A 20,640-nucleotide genomic window follows, 5' to 3' on the forward strand; every position below is an offset into this window, starting at 1 on the left:
ACGTTGGAAAGAAAATGGCACAAATGCTGACAAACTGTCTCTCTTAAGTGGAAGATAAGCATAGAAACAAAAGCTGGGAACACTGCCACGTCTTCATGTCTGCACTGATAGTTCCTGCTCCTACCAAAAATATTCTATTATTCAACATGATTGATAATTACAGGCCTTCTGGTATCAATACTGTTGAATGAAACATACTCAGACCTGAGTAAATACAAAACTATTTTCTGAGAAAATGCATATTAAGAATTTCAATCAGCAATATTTTGTTTGCTGGTTAATATAGGAGATGACAAATAAGCGAGTGAGCAGAGATTTACATTAATAACTTCTCCACAGTGCTGAATTTGACGCCTCTACAAGATGAATGAGGGTCATCAGGAGGAGACATATAAGGAGCTGACTGCCACTCAGCCGTACAGTCAGCTGCGCAGAAAAACAGAGCAGATATTGTACCAAAGTACTGCAGGCAACCATGCACAAGTTAGCTGGAAAGTATTCAGCTCTATAACCTTGTACATTTCTTATTTGCTCCATTCACTACTTTCAAGTAAAACCAAAAAATGTAAGTATGTAAGTAAAAAATAAAGTACTGGACATAAATGTGTAATAATATTGTATATCAAGTTGTTAATACTGTAAATTAGATGTATATTAACTGTTTTATGTAGAAATTTTTGATAGGTCCTCTGATTTGTGTCACACTCTTTAACTTTGTACTTTGACAGCCCTGAGCCGCAGTGAGAGATCGGTCGACTATGTTTTAGTGTTTTATTTTATTTTTTTACTTTTGTAGCAGTTGATAGCCCAGAAATGTCAAAGGATGTCTGTCACTGTCAGCTGCTGTATTTCACATCATATTTTCTTTGATCACTTCCTGTGCAGAGAAAGAATTGCTGCTGCATGATGTCTGAGAAGAATTTGCCAAAATAGAAATGTGCTACTACTGTGGGATTTGTGTTTTTAATTCTGACCTTGTGTTTTGCGGCTGTTGCAAATACATTTTTCTTAATCTACCCATTATTGTTTTGACAGATAGATTAATATTTTGGTCCATAAAATATGCAGAAATAGTGAAGCATGTTCATGACACAAATGTCTTGTTTTGTCCGACCAACAGTTCAAAACGGATATCCAAGAAAAATATAAAAAGCAAAACCTAGATTTGAGAAGCTGAAGCTGAAGCTGAAGAATGTTTTTTTGAGGGTGGAGGATTTGAGGGTGAACTGTCCCTCTAATGACAAGACTTACAAAATATACCAGTTTTAATTTAGTGCAAGCTATCTTGCGTTTGTTCTTCAATCACCTTTTAAAGCCCACAACTCTCTTTGTGTTGGTGTAACATGTTCTGAGTCACGCCAGTCTATTGAGGCTGGTTTCTCACCTCATTTCCCCTTTTCCTGAACTCCCTTTTACCCCTTTTCCTTCTTCAATTTATCTTCTTCTGTGGTTTAAAACAGAAACCCTCCACAAACACCAAGGCACTTGAACATGAGGTAGAGAATGTAATTTCTGGCTGCAGCTGCCTTGAAAAGTCAAATTCACATCCAACATTTTTTCTCCCTCACATGGACACACATTTTAAACGGACATCATGTGTGCAGATTACTTTTCATAAAAAGAAAGTGGGCTAGACGATTCTTGACTTGTTCAAACTAGGAGAGTTGACACTGATTTTATTGTAGAGTATATAAGTGGAGGGAATTCAACTACAGGCGTCTGAGGCCTGTGAGTTTGCCAAATTTTAAGGTGCACTAAAAGATGTTTCTCGTCCTCAGATGTAAAAGATGACTGGGTAAAGAGACGGGTTCCTGCAAGGACACTTGGGATGTACCAGCCTTTTTGGATTCAAGAGCAGCCGTAAAGATTAAGCCCCACTGAGAGAGGCATAAAACTCGGAAGATAAAGCTTGTCTGTTATGGTTGGTTCTGGGTATGTGTGTGTGCGTGTGTGTGCATATACACATGTGCATTAATGCTAAAACAACCCAACTTTTGGCAGGAAACACGGACAGTTGTAAATCGTACAGGGCCAGCGTCCATGTGTCCATCTGTTTATACTCATCTGTTCTTTCTTTTTTTGTAATCGCTTCATCTGTCAAGAGAAGTGACCGATAACAAACTCCAAAATATTTGTTATTGGCATTTTTTTTGTCCATTTTCATAAAAAAGTAAATGGTAAACAATGATTTGGTGATTTGCAGGTCAAAAAGACATATAGATATTGAAATTGAAGATGCTGTAGAATAGGCAGCAATTACTGACCTTTCGATGGTTAATGGTAAAAGAACTTAACAGCAAGTCCTGATATGTTTTATATTCATATATGTGTTGTTTTGCAAACAAACATTTACTAATTCACACATTGAGCAGACACAGAACAACCTTCATTTGGAGTTGTGTTTCGGAGACATTATGGATTTAATTCCAATATTAACTCTCCTTTTAGCTCTGTTTTGGTCTCCACCAGTGATACTCAACGTTACCTAAACATAACCACGTGCTGCGTCATTCCACCATGTGCATTTGTTGACATCATGGTAGCTACATCCCAGAGCATTACTAACTACTCAGAAAATTATCTGGCTAATTACGTGCTTAACGATCCACTTCCCAGCTAGCAACCAATGTCGTTAGATGTTAATTTAGGGTGTGAAGTACCCAAACGTAGGACAACTTCTATGCCAACACCAATCTGACGCAGAATACTGACAACAGATAAGGTTGATATTTTGTTGGTTTTAAAGTTGAGTTGTTAAATAACCAAAATCCACCTCTTCCTCAAGCCAACATCATCTTGACATAGAATAACGATATTTTGTCATGATATGTAGAACAAAACTTACCATCTACAAATTGTCATAATTTTAACGTCCACACAACGTGAAATTGTAACATTGTTCTAAAATTTAAAGTCAACTCTGTTTTCATTCTGACCAAAAACGTGTGTCTGATATATGAGTCAAACATCACTCTGATGTCGTATTGATGTCCGGTGGCAGCTGGATCAATTCACTAGCTCATAACTTTTTTGTGTCTGTTCTTTGTTATAAAGCAGATAACATAAAGTGGGTCTTGAAGCTTTTTAGAACAAAAACAGCTTACTGTTGTGGCCGGAGCAAAAGCCGATGAGAGAAAAAACAAAAAACTAATCAAAACATTAAAACAATAAGCTTTGTACATATTTACTGTACGTAATAATTCTCTGTCTATATAATGTTCCAAAAGACTGGTTTTACATGATTTTGCTAATTATCAGTTGGCAGTGATATTGCACAAAGCAATGTAGCAGTTTGCCAACAAAAGCAAAGAAGAGGACAGCTAGTCAGCAAACATGGATGTAAACGATATATGATTTAATTTTTTTTTTTTAAAATTGGTTTTCAAAGGTTTTATGATAAAGGAAATGTACTTCCTCAAGTGTAATGTGTGACCTCAAGGGTACGCATTACACTTTTGTCAGTAACAGTGAATGGGAACAAAACCTTTGTTTATTAGCACCCTTACGTCCTGTTTTAACTCGCCAGCTTTTGACCTGCAAATCATCAAATGACTGGTTCCTGGGTAATGCTATATGGTGTATTATAAGGCCACACTGTGTATGTTTAGCATCATGAGGCAAAAGCCATTTCCACATAATACTGTGAAGAGCAGCTGCCTGTTAATGAAGAATCAGTTTGACTCTGACATGTCAGATTCTTTATGTGCCGTTTCAGCTCCTCAGACACTTGGAGACTTGTGGACAACAACAAACCTGACCCCAGACAAGCCTCTGAGGGCAGATGGAGCCTGTGAAAGCTGACCTTTGGCCTTCAGTGAAGAAAGGTGAGCTCTGTAATTCATATGATGAAGAGTCCTGTCGTGCGATCATCTCCAGCTCACATGGTGCTCAAAGTTTGAAAATCTGTTCATTTTCTTCGCTCCCATTATTCTTGTTGCTAAAATGATCAAATGTTTAATCATGAATGTTCTAAAAAAGCTGCAGATTTAGTTCAGGCACAACATGGAGGTTTGTCACTTTGTTTGCAGATAAAAAAAAACAACATACTGCTCATGTGACTCCTCTGGCGATGGTAGGGCGTTATGCATCTTGTAGCTTCTTAAAAGTTTAAGGCACTGTTTAAGGAGCAGCTCAGCCGCTGCAGCAGTGACAGGATCACAAGGGTTTTAGATGGCGCAGGTCACACCAGCATCCTCCACATGTCCGCAGTTGGTTTTGCCCCAACCAGAAAACTTACACTGGTGGATGGTGTCTTCGGTCCCTATGCAGGCTACGTCATCCATCCAGATCAAACCAGTACCTGCACAGAAAGAGGCCAGCAATTTATTGTAGTTTACAAAATGTTATTTTTTTTTTTGTTTTCTTACCCCCCAACTGTTTTCCTTTGTTTTTCATGTCTGGCTTTTATAGTTCCTGTTTTGCTCGTACTCTGCTTATTTTAAAGTGAAAACTCAATAAATATAAATTTTAAATGTGTGTGTATGTTGGGGGGGGGGGATAAAGGAAGTGGTTAAGGAGGAGGAAAAAAACCTTAAGCAAATAACAAATTATGATACCAATTGATATTGTTCTTTCCAAAATGCTGGTAGTAGAAACAAAAAATACAATGCAAAACTCTGCAATCTTTATTATATTGAATTCTGTGCTTAAAGGTCTAGTGTGTAGGATTCAAGGGGATATATTGGCAGAAATGGATGTATTTAATATAATAAGTTTGTTTTCTTTTGTGTATAATTACCTGCACATAGGAATTCACAATTCAGTCAGAATGTTTTGTGTATGTTTTGAGAAATGTTGAGGTGTTTTGGGAAATGCTGAAGTGTTTCGGTCAATGTTGAAGCACTTTGGGAAATGTTGTGCCTTGGGAAATGTCATGTTTTGGGAAATTTTGAAGTGTTTTGGGAAATGTTATATATATGCAATGTTGTGTTTTGCCCCTCAGGGCCATCATAGAAAAAACAGATTGGCAAAGTCCCTCAACTACAGTGCTGTATATGGTTAAATATGTGGGGGGAAAAAAAGTTACTTCCTAAATTTTCTTCAACATTATGAAAATCAAAAAATCACATCTGGATTTTGACGCCTGTGGTCCAAGTTCAGCGTTTCCTCTGATGGCTCATTCATGCATCACTTTCCCTCTCATTAATCTCTGCAGTCAAAATGATGCAAAGAGAGTGAACATGTTTGCTGCTGAAGCTGCTTATTAATCACCAGCTGAAGCATGTGAACACAGCACAAAGTGTTTGGGTCATAAATGGATAGAAATCATATATAAACTTTCTCAACATAAACACATCCTGAACACAGTGAATGACTCTGATGTTTTGTTTCTTGTTGTTGGATGTGGGAAGAAGAAATTCCCCCACATTGTTTCCAGAGCAACAAAACTTTTAGCTGCATTGTAGTCGTGTAAGAAGATAATGTGGAGGACAAATCTGCATCTACGAGCGGCGAGTATCCCTCTCTTCTTACATTTTAACAACTGGTTGTAAATTCTTGAGTTTGGTGAACTTTGTGCAACATTTTCTCAGTTGTCACTCTGCTTTTTGCTCCAAAGTTTAGCAGTTATTATAAGGTTAAAAGGTTTCAAAGGCTAGTGTTATTAGACATAAATCAGAAAAAAAGCCATCTTTGAAAGTGTTTGTATGAGTTTTCCGATTGAGACATCAGGTACTCCTAACAGAATTGCTGATCAGATAATATCGGATGTGGTAGTAAAACACACAATTCCAGCCGGTGAGCAGAGCTTTTGGCAGTATTGTTTTTCACTATAAAACTTTGGTTCCTGTTTGTAAAACCTGGGAATCACTGGAGGGTTTCAGAAAATCCCCTCAGTTTTGCAACAGTTTTAGATGATTGGAGGAGATAGCCCTCAGCTGTGAGTGAGATCAAGAAACATTTAGTCGTACTCACACGCTGATAATACGCTTTAAGGACAAACAACTGAAAAAGGCTTGTGCACTGTAGGTGAGAAGGGAGCTGACTCATCAGTGATGCCCTCAAAGCAACATCTGGAAACATGTAAATGTCATCTCTGCTGCTCTGCTCTAAATCATTACTGTTTATCACTCAGGTGCACGTCTCTGAGGGATTCAAAGAAATTGTAGCACTCGGAAAAAAAAATGCGATAAAGAGGGAGAACAAACAATATAACAACAATCATCTTGGTAAGTCACGAATGAGGAAGATAAAAACAAGCGCAAAATCAAAATTTACTCAAAACAGTGCGGTATAAACAAAAGCACCAGTTAAGCCCCAGGCCAGTAGACTCATGAAGCCAAGCTTAAATAATTTGAGCCTCTTAATCATCCGCTTCCATTATTTCCTCTTATAACTGGCAAAAAGTTCAAGGCGCTGTCAAGACAACTGAAGAATAAAATATGTCCTCATGAGGACCATCTGAAAATGACAGAACATTGAGCCCATCTCTTAATTCTTGTAAATCTGTTATCCTTAATTTACTTTAGTGACTGCAGGAAAAACAAAACACAGACCAACAGGTCACAAAGTTCATTTGTCAATACAGATGCCAATGGAAATCCATTTAATGAAGGTGGGCTGGTCCTCTTTAAAGGAGCAGTGTGTAGGATTTCGTGGCGTCTAATGGTGAGGATTGCATATTGCAACCAGCTGAAACTTCTTCCATGTGCCAAGCAAAAGTAAGAATTCCTTCAGTTTTCATTGTTCAGGAGGTTTTTAACAGGGGCAAAATTATCTGCAGAGGCCGTTTCCTCTCCAAAACAAAAGTGCCACATGATTAAAACCCTGAATACAGCAGATTCATGTTACAAATCAGTGTTTTTCTGATGCTGTTCGGTTTATCCCAGACAGGCTGCTAACCCAACACCTGATAATCTGCACTCAGCTTTTTCTCTGATAACTTAAGATCCAGACTTATACTCAGGGGTCTCTTTCCCTCAACAACAAACACAGCCAGCGATTTACACCAATAAAAACACTGACTAAAACAGTTTCATGTTAAAAACTCTTCCAATTCTGCTTGTCCCTGAGGGTCTGCTAACTGTAGTGCCAACATCAGTGGAAAATGGCCTTAAGGTATTGAAAACAAAGCAATTCTTATTTTCACACATGAAAGAAAACACTACTTACTGTATATTATTTCTGCCAATATTTCTGTTTGTGTTGTTACATTAAAGGGAAATTCTATTTTTCAGCCTGGACCCTGATTTCCTATGTTTTTGTGTCTAAGTGACTAATCCAGTTGGATTGTTACTGGCGTCCAATCAACTCAACTCTCAGGACCTCAAGTGGAGACTTCTCCTGGAGTAAGACCTGATTACACGCTGTAACAAACAGACTGGATTAGGGGATAGTGAAAAAAAAAGTTTTATTCTCTGTTTGGTCTTCTCTTCTCTAACAGGAATCTGAGCCTGTCAGCGGGAAAAATATAACTTTTGGTGGACGTCCATTGATGGAGTGCAGTCGCTATGAATGATTAAATTGCAGCCAGTCTTGTGGCTGCAGCCTGCAGTGCTTCACTCAATACTGGACCAATTTCATTTTTTCATTGTTCCCAATAGTCCTTAGAAACAAAACGATGGAATACTAGGGTCTAGGGTTGAAATATACCAATGTATTTTTATTTCATTTGCTTAGAGGAAGAACATTTTAAAGTTTCTGTAATGTTTTAACAGAAAAATTACTGCAAAAAACACTGCAGCTTTGTTGCTGGGCTGAGATTTGATTAAAGTGTGTTTTTGTGTTTGAAAGATTTATTGTTTAAAATATGTTCTCTAAAAATGCTGACAAAGGTTTGGGAACTTAGCTTGTTATTGTGTTTTTAACCACATTGCAGCTATCAGAGTTAGAAACACTATAAGATTTTTGAGACTTTGAATCATAATATTACACATAAAAACTCCACTGAAACCCTGAGAGACTGATAAAATGTAGTTTGACTCAGATAAATTTTATTTACCGAGCTCAAAATCCAAATCCAAAACATGCTTCTTAGGGTTTAACAACCTATAAAACTACCAGCATTTTGTATCCTTGGACACTCTATTTGGATAAGGAAAAACTAAAAGAAATAAAAAACTCTTTCTTACAAGGAGATGTAAGTTGAATCTGATCAAAATGTTGCATTTTACATCTGATTTCGCAATAAAAACAGAAAAAATTCAACCATATGCCCCCAGCATTCCTGCTTTGCTTCACAACATAACATAACAAAGAAAAACTGGCTGCATATTTGGCATCTTCAAAGCAGCATGAAACACCAGGCGCATGTGTCTCCATGCAGGCGTGCAGGATGGAAATGAGGAATGCATCAGGGAATACATGAGCCCCAGCTGTTCAGCTGCTGCGCCTTCTCGGGGTTTGCTTTAATGGACACGGACCTTTAAACTGTTTACTCTGGACCTCAACGCACTTTTTACTGCGCTGTGTGCAGGCCGAAGGGGCTGAACCGCTTGCACAACATTTATGACACTTCTCACAAATAAGTGTTGGATCACCATAAACACTGTGTGGGATCTTACAGCAACCACCCAGGGATGATTTAGAGGAGAGTCACTCAATTTCAGAGTGATTTGAAGGATTTTAAAAGGCTGTTTGAGAAAGTATGCTGACAAAAAACAACACTTTCTGCAGAAAATCAGTCAGTCCTGGATTTTGTGAAGGACAACATTGTTTTCCTTGAGGGCAGATTTTTGTGTCTCCTCACTGATTATAAGGTCAGACAAACTCTGCTCTTCTGTTTTTAGTTATGGGAGATAGAAATCATTGTTCACCTATGCAAAGAAAGCTATTTTTCTTCATGTTTAAAATGTAAACTTGTCATCCTGATTGTCCATAATGTAATTTCACTACGTTGGTTTATTCTGTACACCCGACATCTATTGCACATCTGACTGATTCAATACACTGAAATCTAAAGGTTTTTTCCATTACAGAGCTTTCTGGTCACTGTCTGCCATTGCCTTCCAATAAAGTTGTCCTCTACCATGTCGCACTGTGGGAATTACAGTATTATAGTATATTAGATTTATGTAATGTCCAGTGTTTGCATACTGTAATATATCACTTGAAATAGTATGAAATTAATGTAAAAAAGATTCATACTTCTGGACATACTAAAACATACTACTTTAGCATATGAACTAGTGTGTTAGTATGGAATTTCAGACGCAGCCACAATCTTCCTCACCAGATGTAGTTGCTGTCATAGAATTTACATGTTCAAATTTAAGCAATTTCTGAGCACTTTTAGGACTTTTCGTCCATGCTGGCATTATAGTTAGGATGTAAAGTTCGTTGCAGCATTTTACAAAATAGTCACACCTATTATATCCCGTGCTAGAAGAAGATTTAGTATGTCCCAATACATATTATGACAAATGCAGTATGCTAAGAATACCAGCATGTTCTACTACATCTGGTCAGATTTTGCAGTTTGTAAGCCAGCATAGTTTTTTGGCTCTTCCTACCCACAATCCTTTGCACAATGGAAAATACGTCACATTGGCTGAGCTGCAAAGAGATGACAGCTGATTGGCAGCTAACAGAGGCAGCAATGGCCATGGTGACAGCACATTCAAGTGACTGATGAGCAGTCAAATGGTAATAATAGGAATATGAATAGTTTAAGTGAACAAAATAATCATAAAGGTTACCACCAACAAAAACTTTGAAGTAACAATGATTAAGAAATATGTGTGTAGGCTAATTTTATGCACGTAAAACATCTGAATACACAATGTATGCAGTCATAACTTAAAAGTTAAACATTGTAACAGCATATCCATGGTAACAGATATATGAGGAATAGGGTCAAAGTTCAGGGCGCAATGTTATTAAGAAGGAGGATGTCCCGATTGTACATACTATATAAGGGCAGCTGCAGTACATACTGAAAGAATTAGTATGTTGTGTGGTAAGACTGTCATCTGAAAACTACAGGAAAGTAAAAAAAAAAAAAAAAACTTAACAACTTAAAATCTCCTACAAAAGAGTCAACGTGATTATATGTTGACTTCCTGTTGTGATTACATTTGGACAGCTATCCATCAAGGTATTACAGGGTTTGGCTATCAAACAATGCTTTACAACACAATAAAAATAACCTATTTTGTGCACAAAGCTTGCTTTGGGTAAGAGTTTTCATCCATTGCAGATAAATTTGAGCAGAAACAATTAATTTTGAAGCTTTTGCTTCAACCTAATAGCCAGAATAAATGTTTGCATTGTATGCTTTTCCAAACCACAGATAAGTGACATGTGTGCGTTATTATTTTGGTGTGGATATGTTGGAACTTTAGGTTTCTTTATGTTTAAGCAAGAACAAAACTTGGTTATGTTTGTAACATACATATACTGTATAAAACAATATATAAAACAACCGTTTTTGTTGTTTGTTGAACTCAAACAGCAGTCTGATGCTTGGCAGGCTCTCTGCAGTCTGTTCAGCGCAAATACAAGTTGCTTTGGACAAATGTGTCTGTCAAATGATGCCGTGTCATGTACAAATAATATATATCACATGGAAAAATAAGGACATTTCTGCATAACTTAGTTAACGTATACCTAGCAGTCAGAGGTGAATCTGGGTCTGGGAAATGCCCTGAAAGTCTTGAAAGATGTTCCGAATTTAAATAAGTTAAAAAAAATGTGGGTGACTCATCTGAAAAGATGTATTTGAATTCCAGATTGTTTCAAATTGAATCCAGCCGTGATGTTAGTCACCGCTGTTGTCTGGAGGTCGTCCCCTGGAACAAAGGCATGTTTTCCCCCAATTTTCCAGACTTATTGGTAACAACTCTGCCTGGACAGAAACTCTGAATGATGTAAGACTGACTTGGTGAATGAAATAAAACGTAGAGAGAAAGAGAGGCAGATGGATATGACCTTTGAGACTCTTTCTTGACGACATCTGGCCCGCATGTCTTTCCCAATAAAACCTTAATATTAATCCCTGCAGCATTTTAGGGCACTATTCAGGTACAGCCACTCAACAAAAAAACAGCAGAGTTCGTAAAAATCAGACCTACTTCCATCAGTAAATTTCCCCCTGGATATTTGCTGCGGGCGCACATAATTTTACTGATTTTCCGCTGTGATTGAGATGTCCTTCATTCCACATTAAAGAGCTCTAAGGGAGAGTGCCTTCAAATTCATAATCAAAATATCATATACCTATCCATCTGTTACTGCGGTTAAAGGTACAGTAGTTAAAACAGTCATTGTGTATACTTTTAATACAGTTGATATTAATCAAAAATCAAACTCAAGACCTTTTTAGTCTGGCTTTTAATTTACCTTTATGTATTCATTTATTTAATTTTTATTTATACATTTAGTCCATTTCACTTGTTGGTATATCCTATTATTATTTTTATCATATGTATTTATTATTTTGCTTTGTGGCATCATCCTTTCATTTACATCTACTGTTTGGGTATGTTACTTAAATATTTTATTCATTTATTTATAGGTTTTATAGGGGGATTTTGGTTTTACTGTATGAAGCACTTTGTTTTACAGTTTTGTTTGTATGAAAACTGCTATACAAATAAAGTCTGACTGATTGATCGATTCATTCATTTACCAAATTGTACCATATTTTTAGATTAACCTCATACTATTTAGACAGCCCCTGGTTCCTTCATGTCTGTGCAGAAATCAACAGAAATAACAGTAGAGGCTCCCATGAGATGGATGATTACAATCAACATCTTGTGCCTGTGCTCTAATTGTCCAATTTATATTGTCATAATTAAAAGCCATTTTATACACCAAAACTGGCATGAACAGTCCATGAGGTCATAAAGTTTGGGTGGTGCAAAGCAGAAACAAAATGCATATAATGACTCTCAGACTCTTGCAACTTTATGGACATGTAAAGTCCATTTTGGAGAACTTATTAACATATCTGAAGAGTCAGAGGCCAAAAAGCTAAATTTTTACTGAAAGAGTCAACAGCATTTTCCTGATCTGTAATCTTGCTGAAATTGTCTGCTCTTTTCTTTTGTTTTTAGTCATTACCCTCAACTTGACACACAATTTGTGCATGAAATGTGCTATATAAATAAGGTTATTACTTCTAAATTAATGTTTCTTTTTCAGTGTCTACGTTTATTTGATTTTCTACAGCATATTCTGTATAAAGGCACAAGTGTCTCACAAGCAACACACTGGCCTGGCCATTAGTCACTTCATACCTCTGTTTACTGGTCTCTACATCCTGTATGACTACTTACATACACTACATACATATCCTGTATATATACATCCTCAGGGACCAACAAACTACTACTGCTGCTACTACTGCTACTTTACTATACAGTTATCATCATACTCTCATTTTTATTTTACTTTTTTATTCTTTTATAACACAGTCTTATATAGTTGCCTTGCATATTGCACTACATTGCACCTTATTTGTCATGTGAATGTTGCTTCAATCCTGCAAAATTGTGCATCATTTATTCTTTTTGTTTGGCAACAGGACCAGGAGAAACAAAATGTATTTCCTCCCATGTACTGCACTGCTCTGTGTACAAATGGATGACAACGAAGTCTCGATTATCTTAAAGCAACTGAGGTTCAGCAACTTCTTAAAGGATGCTTTGACATGTGGATTGAAGAAGCAAATGACCAATAGTGAAATTAATGGACGACCTGCTTGACCTCCTCAGCCACAGTGTTTCTTGAACCAGGTGCTGATTTATATTTCTGCCCGTGGGTGCTTAACTTAATGCAGTGCCTGAAAACAAACAATAACAACTCTTTAAAGCAAATTATAGCTGAGCAGTTTTATTTTTGCCGCTGTACAAAAAACGAAATACGTGATGTGGCAGTCACTAAATTTTGTCTCAGGAGAGGCTAAAGCGGGAATAAACATCAGCAGGAAAAACAAAGCAGTAGTGGAAAGGTCAGGAGGTCACATAAGCACGACTCTGTACACACAACAAACAGCTCTGTCCACGGTCCTGACATTTTGGCATATCTATCCATAACACCTCTCCTGGCCCGACAGAAACAAAATATTTATCCATCAATCCTGACTGTATGCTGGAGCATGTGGGTGCTTCGGGGCCCGAGCACTCACAGAAACGGCGCCTATACCTTGAATCCTTCTTTATGAGGTGACAATAATGTACTGTTGACAAAAAAAGGCACAACTAAATGTCCCTTGATCTAAATCAAGTTTGAAGTCTTTGCAAGCACAGAATGACACTGTAAAAACATGACCTGAATCCACTGGCTGCATAGTTGGTAAAATAGCAACGAGGAAAATACACCAGTGAAATGACAGTTTGTATATGTGTGTGTGTCAACCATTTCATACCCTGTCCAAAGCGTCCGGTCTTATGAACTTCAGTGGCCCCTTGGTATCCCAGCATCCTACACACTACATCTCCGTCGTTTTTGTCCCACACGTCGTCACACACTGTCCCCCAGCGGCGTTCATGGAAAACCTCCACACGACCTTCATGAGGTCCTGACCCGTTCACCAGCCGTACCAGGGTCTCCTCCACTGTAATACACACAAGCATGCGTTAATATTATGATCTGAGTATGCAAATACAAATATTAACAGGCATTCATACACATTTGTTTCCAAAATTTAATGTATTTGCAGAAGTTGCAATGAAAGGTCTGTAGTAGGCAGCATCATGTTCCTTTAATGTGCCGTAATACTTTATTATTTGTCCCATCAAATGGGGAGTAGTTCATTCTGATAGCTGGAATAGGTTATTCTGTAAGGTACAGATATTGATTAAAATAGACCACAATCTGTATAAACGTAGTTATATGGGTAGTAAGTCATTCTGATAGGTCGAGTACGTCATTCTGTAAGGTACAAATATTGATTAAAATAGACCATAATCTGTATAAAAGTAGTTATATGGGTAGTAAGTCATTCTGATAGTACGTCATTCTATAAGGTACAAATATCCAAAAGAATAGACCACGATCTGTATAAATGTAGTTAAATGGGTGGTAGGTCATTCTGATAGGTGGAGAAGGTCATTCTTTCAGGTAAAAAAATAGGGAAAAACCTTGTTTCGGCCATGACAGCCTCTGTTTTCAGTTTTTGTGTTGAAACACAAAGCCCTTGATAATACCTGATTTTAACACAATGTACAAGGTACAAGGTAATTTTATTGTCATTTTTCTAAAGAAATGAAATTTAAGTTCATCCTAAATCCTGCTACATCCTTCGGCGTCGAAGGAGGAATTGAGGAGTTGTATACCAGGGTATTAAAAAAAAACTATGATTAATTAAAATAATGAAAGTATAATTGGTAATACAGAACATGTTAACTCAACTACAGGGTTATAGCCCCTTGCTCAAGAACATACCCACATTATAATCAGAATGAAGTGTGTGTCTGAGTGTGTGTTTGTGTTAGTAGAGTTGATCCGCCGTACATCTCGTATTCCTGAAACTATGCAGCAGCTGTACTTGTATAATTGACTTGATTTATCGCCTTTCAGAGTGCAGAGAAAATGAGAAAGAGGAGTAAACACACACACACACACACACACACACACACACACACACACACACACACAGAGCACAGCACAGCAACGCTATCCTCAGCATTAAAACGTGTGCTGACTGAGACTTGTTGACAAAGAGCTGGAGAGTACAGCCAGACACATTATCTCGACAGGATATTAGTCTCATCAGACCATCATAAATTTTAACTGTGTACCATTTAACTCTCATTAGACAGTGGGGTTCTCTGCACTCACTAGCCCATCATAATTTAATGCCTACCATAACATTATACTATCATATCTATTGCAGATATCTGTATCGTATTCTTTCAAAAAAAGCAAATTAAAACCAGAAATTTAGATGAACTTTTAACCTCCTCTTGCTCTCTTTTTAGACAAAACTAAATGAGACTGAGAGAAAAAAGCAACAAGTAGCAAATACTTAGTTTTCAACAAGGAATGAGTAATTGAATACTCAATTACCTGAAACAGATGTTAAAACTATTTGATCACTCGTCAGATGCAAAACAGTCCCTCTTTTTTACATTCCTATGACGTTGGGTAAAAACTGGAACACTCTCCTGGCATGAAGATGAATAAGTTTCACAGTCATTAATACTTCTAATAACTACTTTCCTAAAACTGGATACTTTTAAATGTCCTTGAATGAACCTCCTGGGTCACAACATAAAAATCTGCTCCAACAGCAGCAGTAAAAAAAATGTTTTGATGACTTGATGCATATTTTTGCTAAATGTTCTTGTATAGTTTATTCACCTACATTATTCCAGTTACTGAAAAAAATAAAAATAAATGAGCTGCTTGTTATATATTTTTTAAAAATGGGATTCATTCATCAATGTCTTCCTAAGATGTTTCTACAGCTTCTGTGGAGGGGTGGGGTGGAGACAATTTCCACAATACTGTAAGATATTAATAATTTACTTTAAACGCTGCATCATAACTTTTTGTCCTGTTTGTCCGAACCACCAGTGATATTTTCTCACACAATAAATCACTGATTATTAGATGGCATGGTATAACTTGAACTTAAGTGTTAGTGTAGTGTTTATTTTAAAAGGTCACAATGCTTTTTTAAAAATGAAATAATAAAAAAATATTATAGATGTCAAAAATATTTTTAGAATATAAATCACATAGTATAATACAACTATAGAATTTAGAATATTAGCAGCACAACCCCATGTTGAAAGAACAAAGCATATTTATCGTGGGCTAGCAAACAATAACGCAAATGCTGAACCATTCCTGCTAAAGAGCTTAATGGCTGAAAAAATAATCTTATCCAATATCAGCAAATGAATTTGTTTTGATCTCACACTCTCTTGACTTTAGTCGTCTGCTTGTTTTTGTCACTTTCGTTTCTCTTCTTGTGCACTTATCTGAACTGCCAATCAGAGTGATTTCACTCACAGACCCAAACCATAATCTTTTCCCTAAACCTTATCAAAAAGCTAGTGTCAAGTAAGATCAGGTAAAGTCAGGTAAGATCAGGTAAAGTCAGGTAAGGTAAGGTAAGGTATATTTTATTGTCCCACAGGGAAATTTGTGTTGGAATAAAAACTGCTGCATCATGCAACAGAGACACAAACATGTCATATATACATTTTCCTTGACGTGCCAAAAGTCATTAATAACTTGTAAATTCCACCCAGGAATCAACAAAGTTGCATCATTGTTCAAAAATAATACCTTAAAATGTATTTGTTGGTTATATTTAGTTATTAATCTGAATCTGCAAAGTAATTAGTGACTAAATGTATCATGATAAATGTACAATATTTCCCCGAATTGTAGCAGTGTAGAAGCATCAGGTCAACTATTAGAAAATAGATATTCTCAAGTTAATTTCAAGTACCTTATAACTGTATGTAGTGTGACTGAGTAAATGTACATAGTTATTTTCACCATTGTATATATAATTGCTGTGTTATGAGTTTGTTGGTGAGAGGTCTATTTGAGTTGTCTATAAACTTAAAGAGCCAAGAATATTTATATCCTGAAAAACTATAAAGTATGTAATACTGTATAATATAGATAACCAAACAAACTGTATCAAATCTACTGTATCACATATGTAATAAAAGACCGATAGCAGTCCATATTGTTCTAATCTTAGTGTTCACATGTAGGAATACCCCTGAGACATAACATCCCACATTCATTCATCTTTTTTTTTCTCATTCCTCCTCCTGTAAAGTGCCTGAGGCGCCTCACTGTGCAAATGGGAGACTCTGGGGAGAAGAGGAGGAGGAGGAGGAGGAGGAGAAAGGTTCTGGATGGAGGCAGCACGTGTAGCCTTCAGTCCTCAGAAGTAATGAGAACCATACATGCAAACTTCACCGGGCATTCATATCTCTGACATGAAGAGCTGGACTGCAACTTGATGGAGTTGTGATGAATTATGTTAATCTGGTGGAGGTGAAATTTATTTATTTTGAACAAAATTCTGGTGGAAATCAGGCAGATGCATGACCAGAATGTTAATTAATTTGTTGGACAACACTGCAACTTCTCAACCTGAGAGACAATTACTTCTATTCTGCTGTTTATTTTTTCAGAATAAGAATCACATGTTCCTTTACCTTCACAGGCTGATAAATCCTCTCAAAAATAAATGCATGACGTCCAAGCAAAAACAACAACATTAATGTGGCCTAACTGCAGTGAACACAATTTACTAAAAGCCTTTACTAAACCTTACAGCAGTTATCCAGTCCTTTTACGAGTATTTAAAGCGTTCAAAAGGTGGTTTCTCTGGTTTTAATCTTTCCAAACCAAAAACACTTGAGCAAAAGTGTAGCCATAGGAATGGATTAGACAGTGCTGCTAACTATGCAGCTTACTAATTTTTTGTCTCCTTAATGTGTCATTTTAAGAGGATATTGAGCGGAGGACCCTGGGAGTGTATATACACTCACAGTCACATGCTGAATGATTATTAATTTTTTTTTGGCCTTTCCAAACAACACACTAAAGGACCCATTATTTCAAAAATAATATTATAAATTCTAAGCTGCAGATCTGCCTCCATTATCCTTTAAAGCCTAACAAGCTTAGCAACAGTAGCTAAGGGCAACACATAATTTAGTGTTATTCAATCTTGTTTCCAAAGTGTCTTTAAATATAATGAAATATGAAAATGTTAAAACCACGAATTTCAATTTTTGGACCAAAATCTGAGAAATAAATTTAGCTGTTATTTCTGTGGTGAACAGTAAGCCTAAAAAAGCTGAATTCAACTTATAACTACGACATTATGTAGTAAATTACTTTTCCTGAGTCCAGAAGCTTTTTCACAACGACACACATGAGAGAGATCAAAACAAACACTTCTTTAAGGAATTATACAAAAAGTCAAGGACCTCTAGGTCTCTAACTCATCCTGTCCCTCCACAGTCTGACAGTTCTCATGTTCACGTTGGACAGCCAACAAAATGTTTCACCATAAACTCACTAATTTAGACAAAATGTGACATTTCATAACAAGCCGTGTCCCCTTCTCTGTGTATGACATATAATGACTGTTTTTTTGAGGGAAAACTAGACGAGAAACCGCCAAGTGTTGGTGGTCGTCCAAGTGGTTCAAGCCTCAGAGGCCGGGGGGAGCTACAGCACCAGACTGTCAATACCTGAAGAAGGCCAGAACACAGAGTGATCGCGTATTACTAATGTTTATTTGGCAGGCAGGAAGGAGTCTGGACTGGACACGACTGAGTGGCTTTAGGACAACAGCTAACTGGCTCCATCTGTTCAGAAAACGTTCTCCTTGAATCTCAGATGTTATTGTCCTTCAACATTGTTTTCTTCTGGTTCCTTTTGTGTTTTCTTCTTTTGACTCCTCTTGCTGTTTACTGTAATTTGTTTGATACTAAATTGATTTTCTTGGCCAGTGTACATTCACACGCAAAATTTGGCGACCATATGGGTGAATTTTGAAATTGGTTTGTGCCTTTCATGTGGTCTTTGTTTTTGAATTCTCAAGCAATGGTTTGACATTTTTGGAAATACCCTTATTTGCTTTTCAGGAAACAAAAGGAAACAATAAAATGAAAAGCATTTAAAAACCTGTTTTGTTTTAACCACTTTGATACTTGTAAAATTTGAAAAGCCATGGTTTTAAAATCTACTTTCAAAAGCTTGAAAAGCTCTAAATGGTTTACAATGATATGACTGATTATACTTGATGCAGTGTGTCTGAATAACAAGCTATTCAGTAAGTAATGACTATTACAGTGTTAGTCAATGAGGGACTTTTGAGCTGAATTCTACTGTGAAATGTTAAAGAAACTGAACCTTTAAGACATGTGCTTACTACCTTTCTTGTTGAGAATCAGATGGAAAGATGGATACCACTGTCATTTCTGATGCGACATGAGTGACTGCAGCGACATAATAAGTTTGATTGTCTTGCTTAAGAATCCAAAGTCTTAACTGGCTGTGACCAACATGCGGCATAGTATGATGTTGTACACTATTTGTAGTAAATATAAGTATATAGGTATACGTTTTGTCAGATATCCCATTTCTATAGAGTGCCTCAGGGATAACATTTTTCTGCAGACAAACCCGAAAGCTAACATTGTCCTGGTCCCCTTGTCAAAAAGCCTGTAGGATTTTTTTTAATTTTGGATTTTTGCAGAAAATAACCTCTGTGGCAAACTAAAGTTTATGATCATTACATGTTTTAGCAAGATAATCTTCACAAAAGCACACCCCTTTCAGGATTTTTTAAAAGCCTAAGCACAATCGCCAGAAGTAAGGTTAAAACGAACTATACAGTCGCATTGCTACCAAATGAGGCTGTAGAGCCGCGTTTGGCGCAGTTCGGCTTGGTGACGTTCTATAGTCTCATTTAGCCACTTGTTTGAGACTGTCTTTGTTTAAACACATAAAAGTTTCAAAGTCTTTTAAACTTGTGGTAACCACAGACCTTTTTTCAAGCTTCTAACCAAAAACCTATTCAAGACTCATTACTGGGGTTCTCTATTTTGTTCCTGTTTCTTGCACTAAAAGCAAAAACCTAAATAAAAATGCAGTGAGAGCTGAATGTCACGGGTAAGAATCCCCCCACAAAATTTTGCTGCTCACAATAGTCTTTTCTTTGAGATATATATTGTGTTCTTACCTGGATATTACTAAATTCTGATGTGTTTCTGCTAACCCGTCCCACTTAGGAAAAATAAGGAGCAAAAGGATAAATCAGCAGGAGTTCTTTTGCTGTGCTCATAGGCTTCTCAAAGGTTTCTCAACTCTGAGAACAGATTAAACACACAGAGTTGAGATTTGTTCAAGTTTTCTTCTGGACCTTACTGTTATTTAAAGAGGTGATTATTTTAGACATATAATGCTTACAGTGAGAGAGGAAAAAGATCATTTCAAGATCCTAAATAAGGATGGGCTGTAACAAGAGGAAAGCTATTTCTCAGGTGTTGAATTTAAGAGAAAATGGTAACAATCTCATATCAATGTTTTATTAAGCTTAGTTATGTTAGAAAGAGGCTGGACAAATACCAGATCTTAATTTGAATTTTCCTTTCATCTTTGTGAGCGATGCTCAGCGGGTTTACTAGCTAGCTAGCTTGTTTAACAAAGTGGAGATGGTGATATGTAGTATGGTAGCTACAACAATGATATTTACACCTGTGATAGTAGCCTATTGTTGTGAATATAAATATAAGTGCAGATGTGTTCTCTAGTTTGTTACAATTGGCCACTGATATCAGCATCCCTAACTCCATTGTTTGCTGACAGCTTGTCACAGTTGGTAACCGTTTTAGCAGTTGGTGGCAAAATATTACAATAAAATATAATAAACACAATAGTATTGCCTGTCAGAGTTGCACAGAGTTAATAATTTAGTATGCCGTAATGTTGGACTTCTGAAATAGTACCTGTTTAGATGATTAGATGTTTAGTTGTATATTTAACAGATACAGTGTGGACAGACAGTGTATAATTTACTCAATGCAGTGCGATAGTCAGATGCTCGCTTGCTATTAGGATCTGGTGTCAGGCTTCAGCCAATGATTGGTTAGCTTAGCTTAGCATAAAGACTGAAAGCAAGTAAAAACAGCTAGCCTGGCACACCCATTGGCGAAAATATCTGCCTGCCAACACCTCTAAAGCTCACTAAAATTAACATCCCGT

The 20,640-nt window shown here is 36.9% G+C and overlaps 1 protein-coding gene across 2 annotated transcripts in view; it reads right to left on the reverse strand.

Moving 5' to 3' along the window:
• Nucleotides 1-3,489: 3,489 nt before the first annotated feature.
• Nucleotides 3,490-20,640, reverse strand: part of scara5 (scavenger receptor class A, member 5 (putative)) — an 88,284-nt gene continuing 71,133 nt past the window's right edge. For both annotated transcript variants that reach the window (XM_042503559.1, XM_042503560.1), the window contains exons 11-12: nucleotides 13,310-13,498; nucleotides 3,490-4,300 (exon numbers count right to left, since the gene is read on the reverse strand). In XM_042503559.1, coding sequence (XP_042359493.1) covers nucleotides 4,167-4,300; nucleotides 13,310-13,498 — 323 coding nt within the window. In that variant the 3' untranslated portion in view covers nucleotides 3,490-4,166. The remainder of the gene's footprint in view (nucleotides 4,301-13,309; nucleotides 13,499-20,640) is intronic.

This window comes from Plectropomus leopardus, chromosome 16, assembly GCF_008729295.1.
Source record: "Plectropomus leopardus isolate mb chromosome 16, YSFRI_Pleo_2.0, whole genome shotgun sequence".
Lineage (NCBI taxonomy): Eukaryota > Metazoa > Chordata > Actinopteri > Perciformes > Serranidae > Plectropomus > Plectropomus leopardus.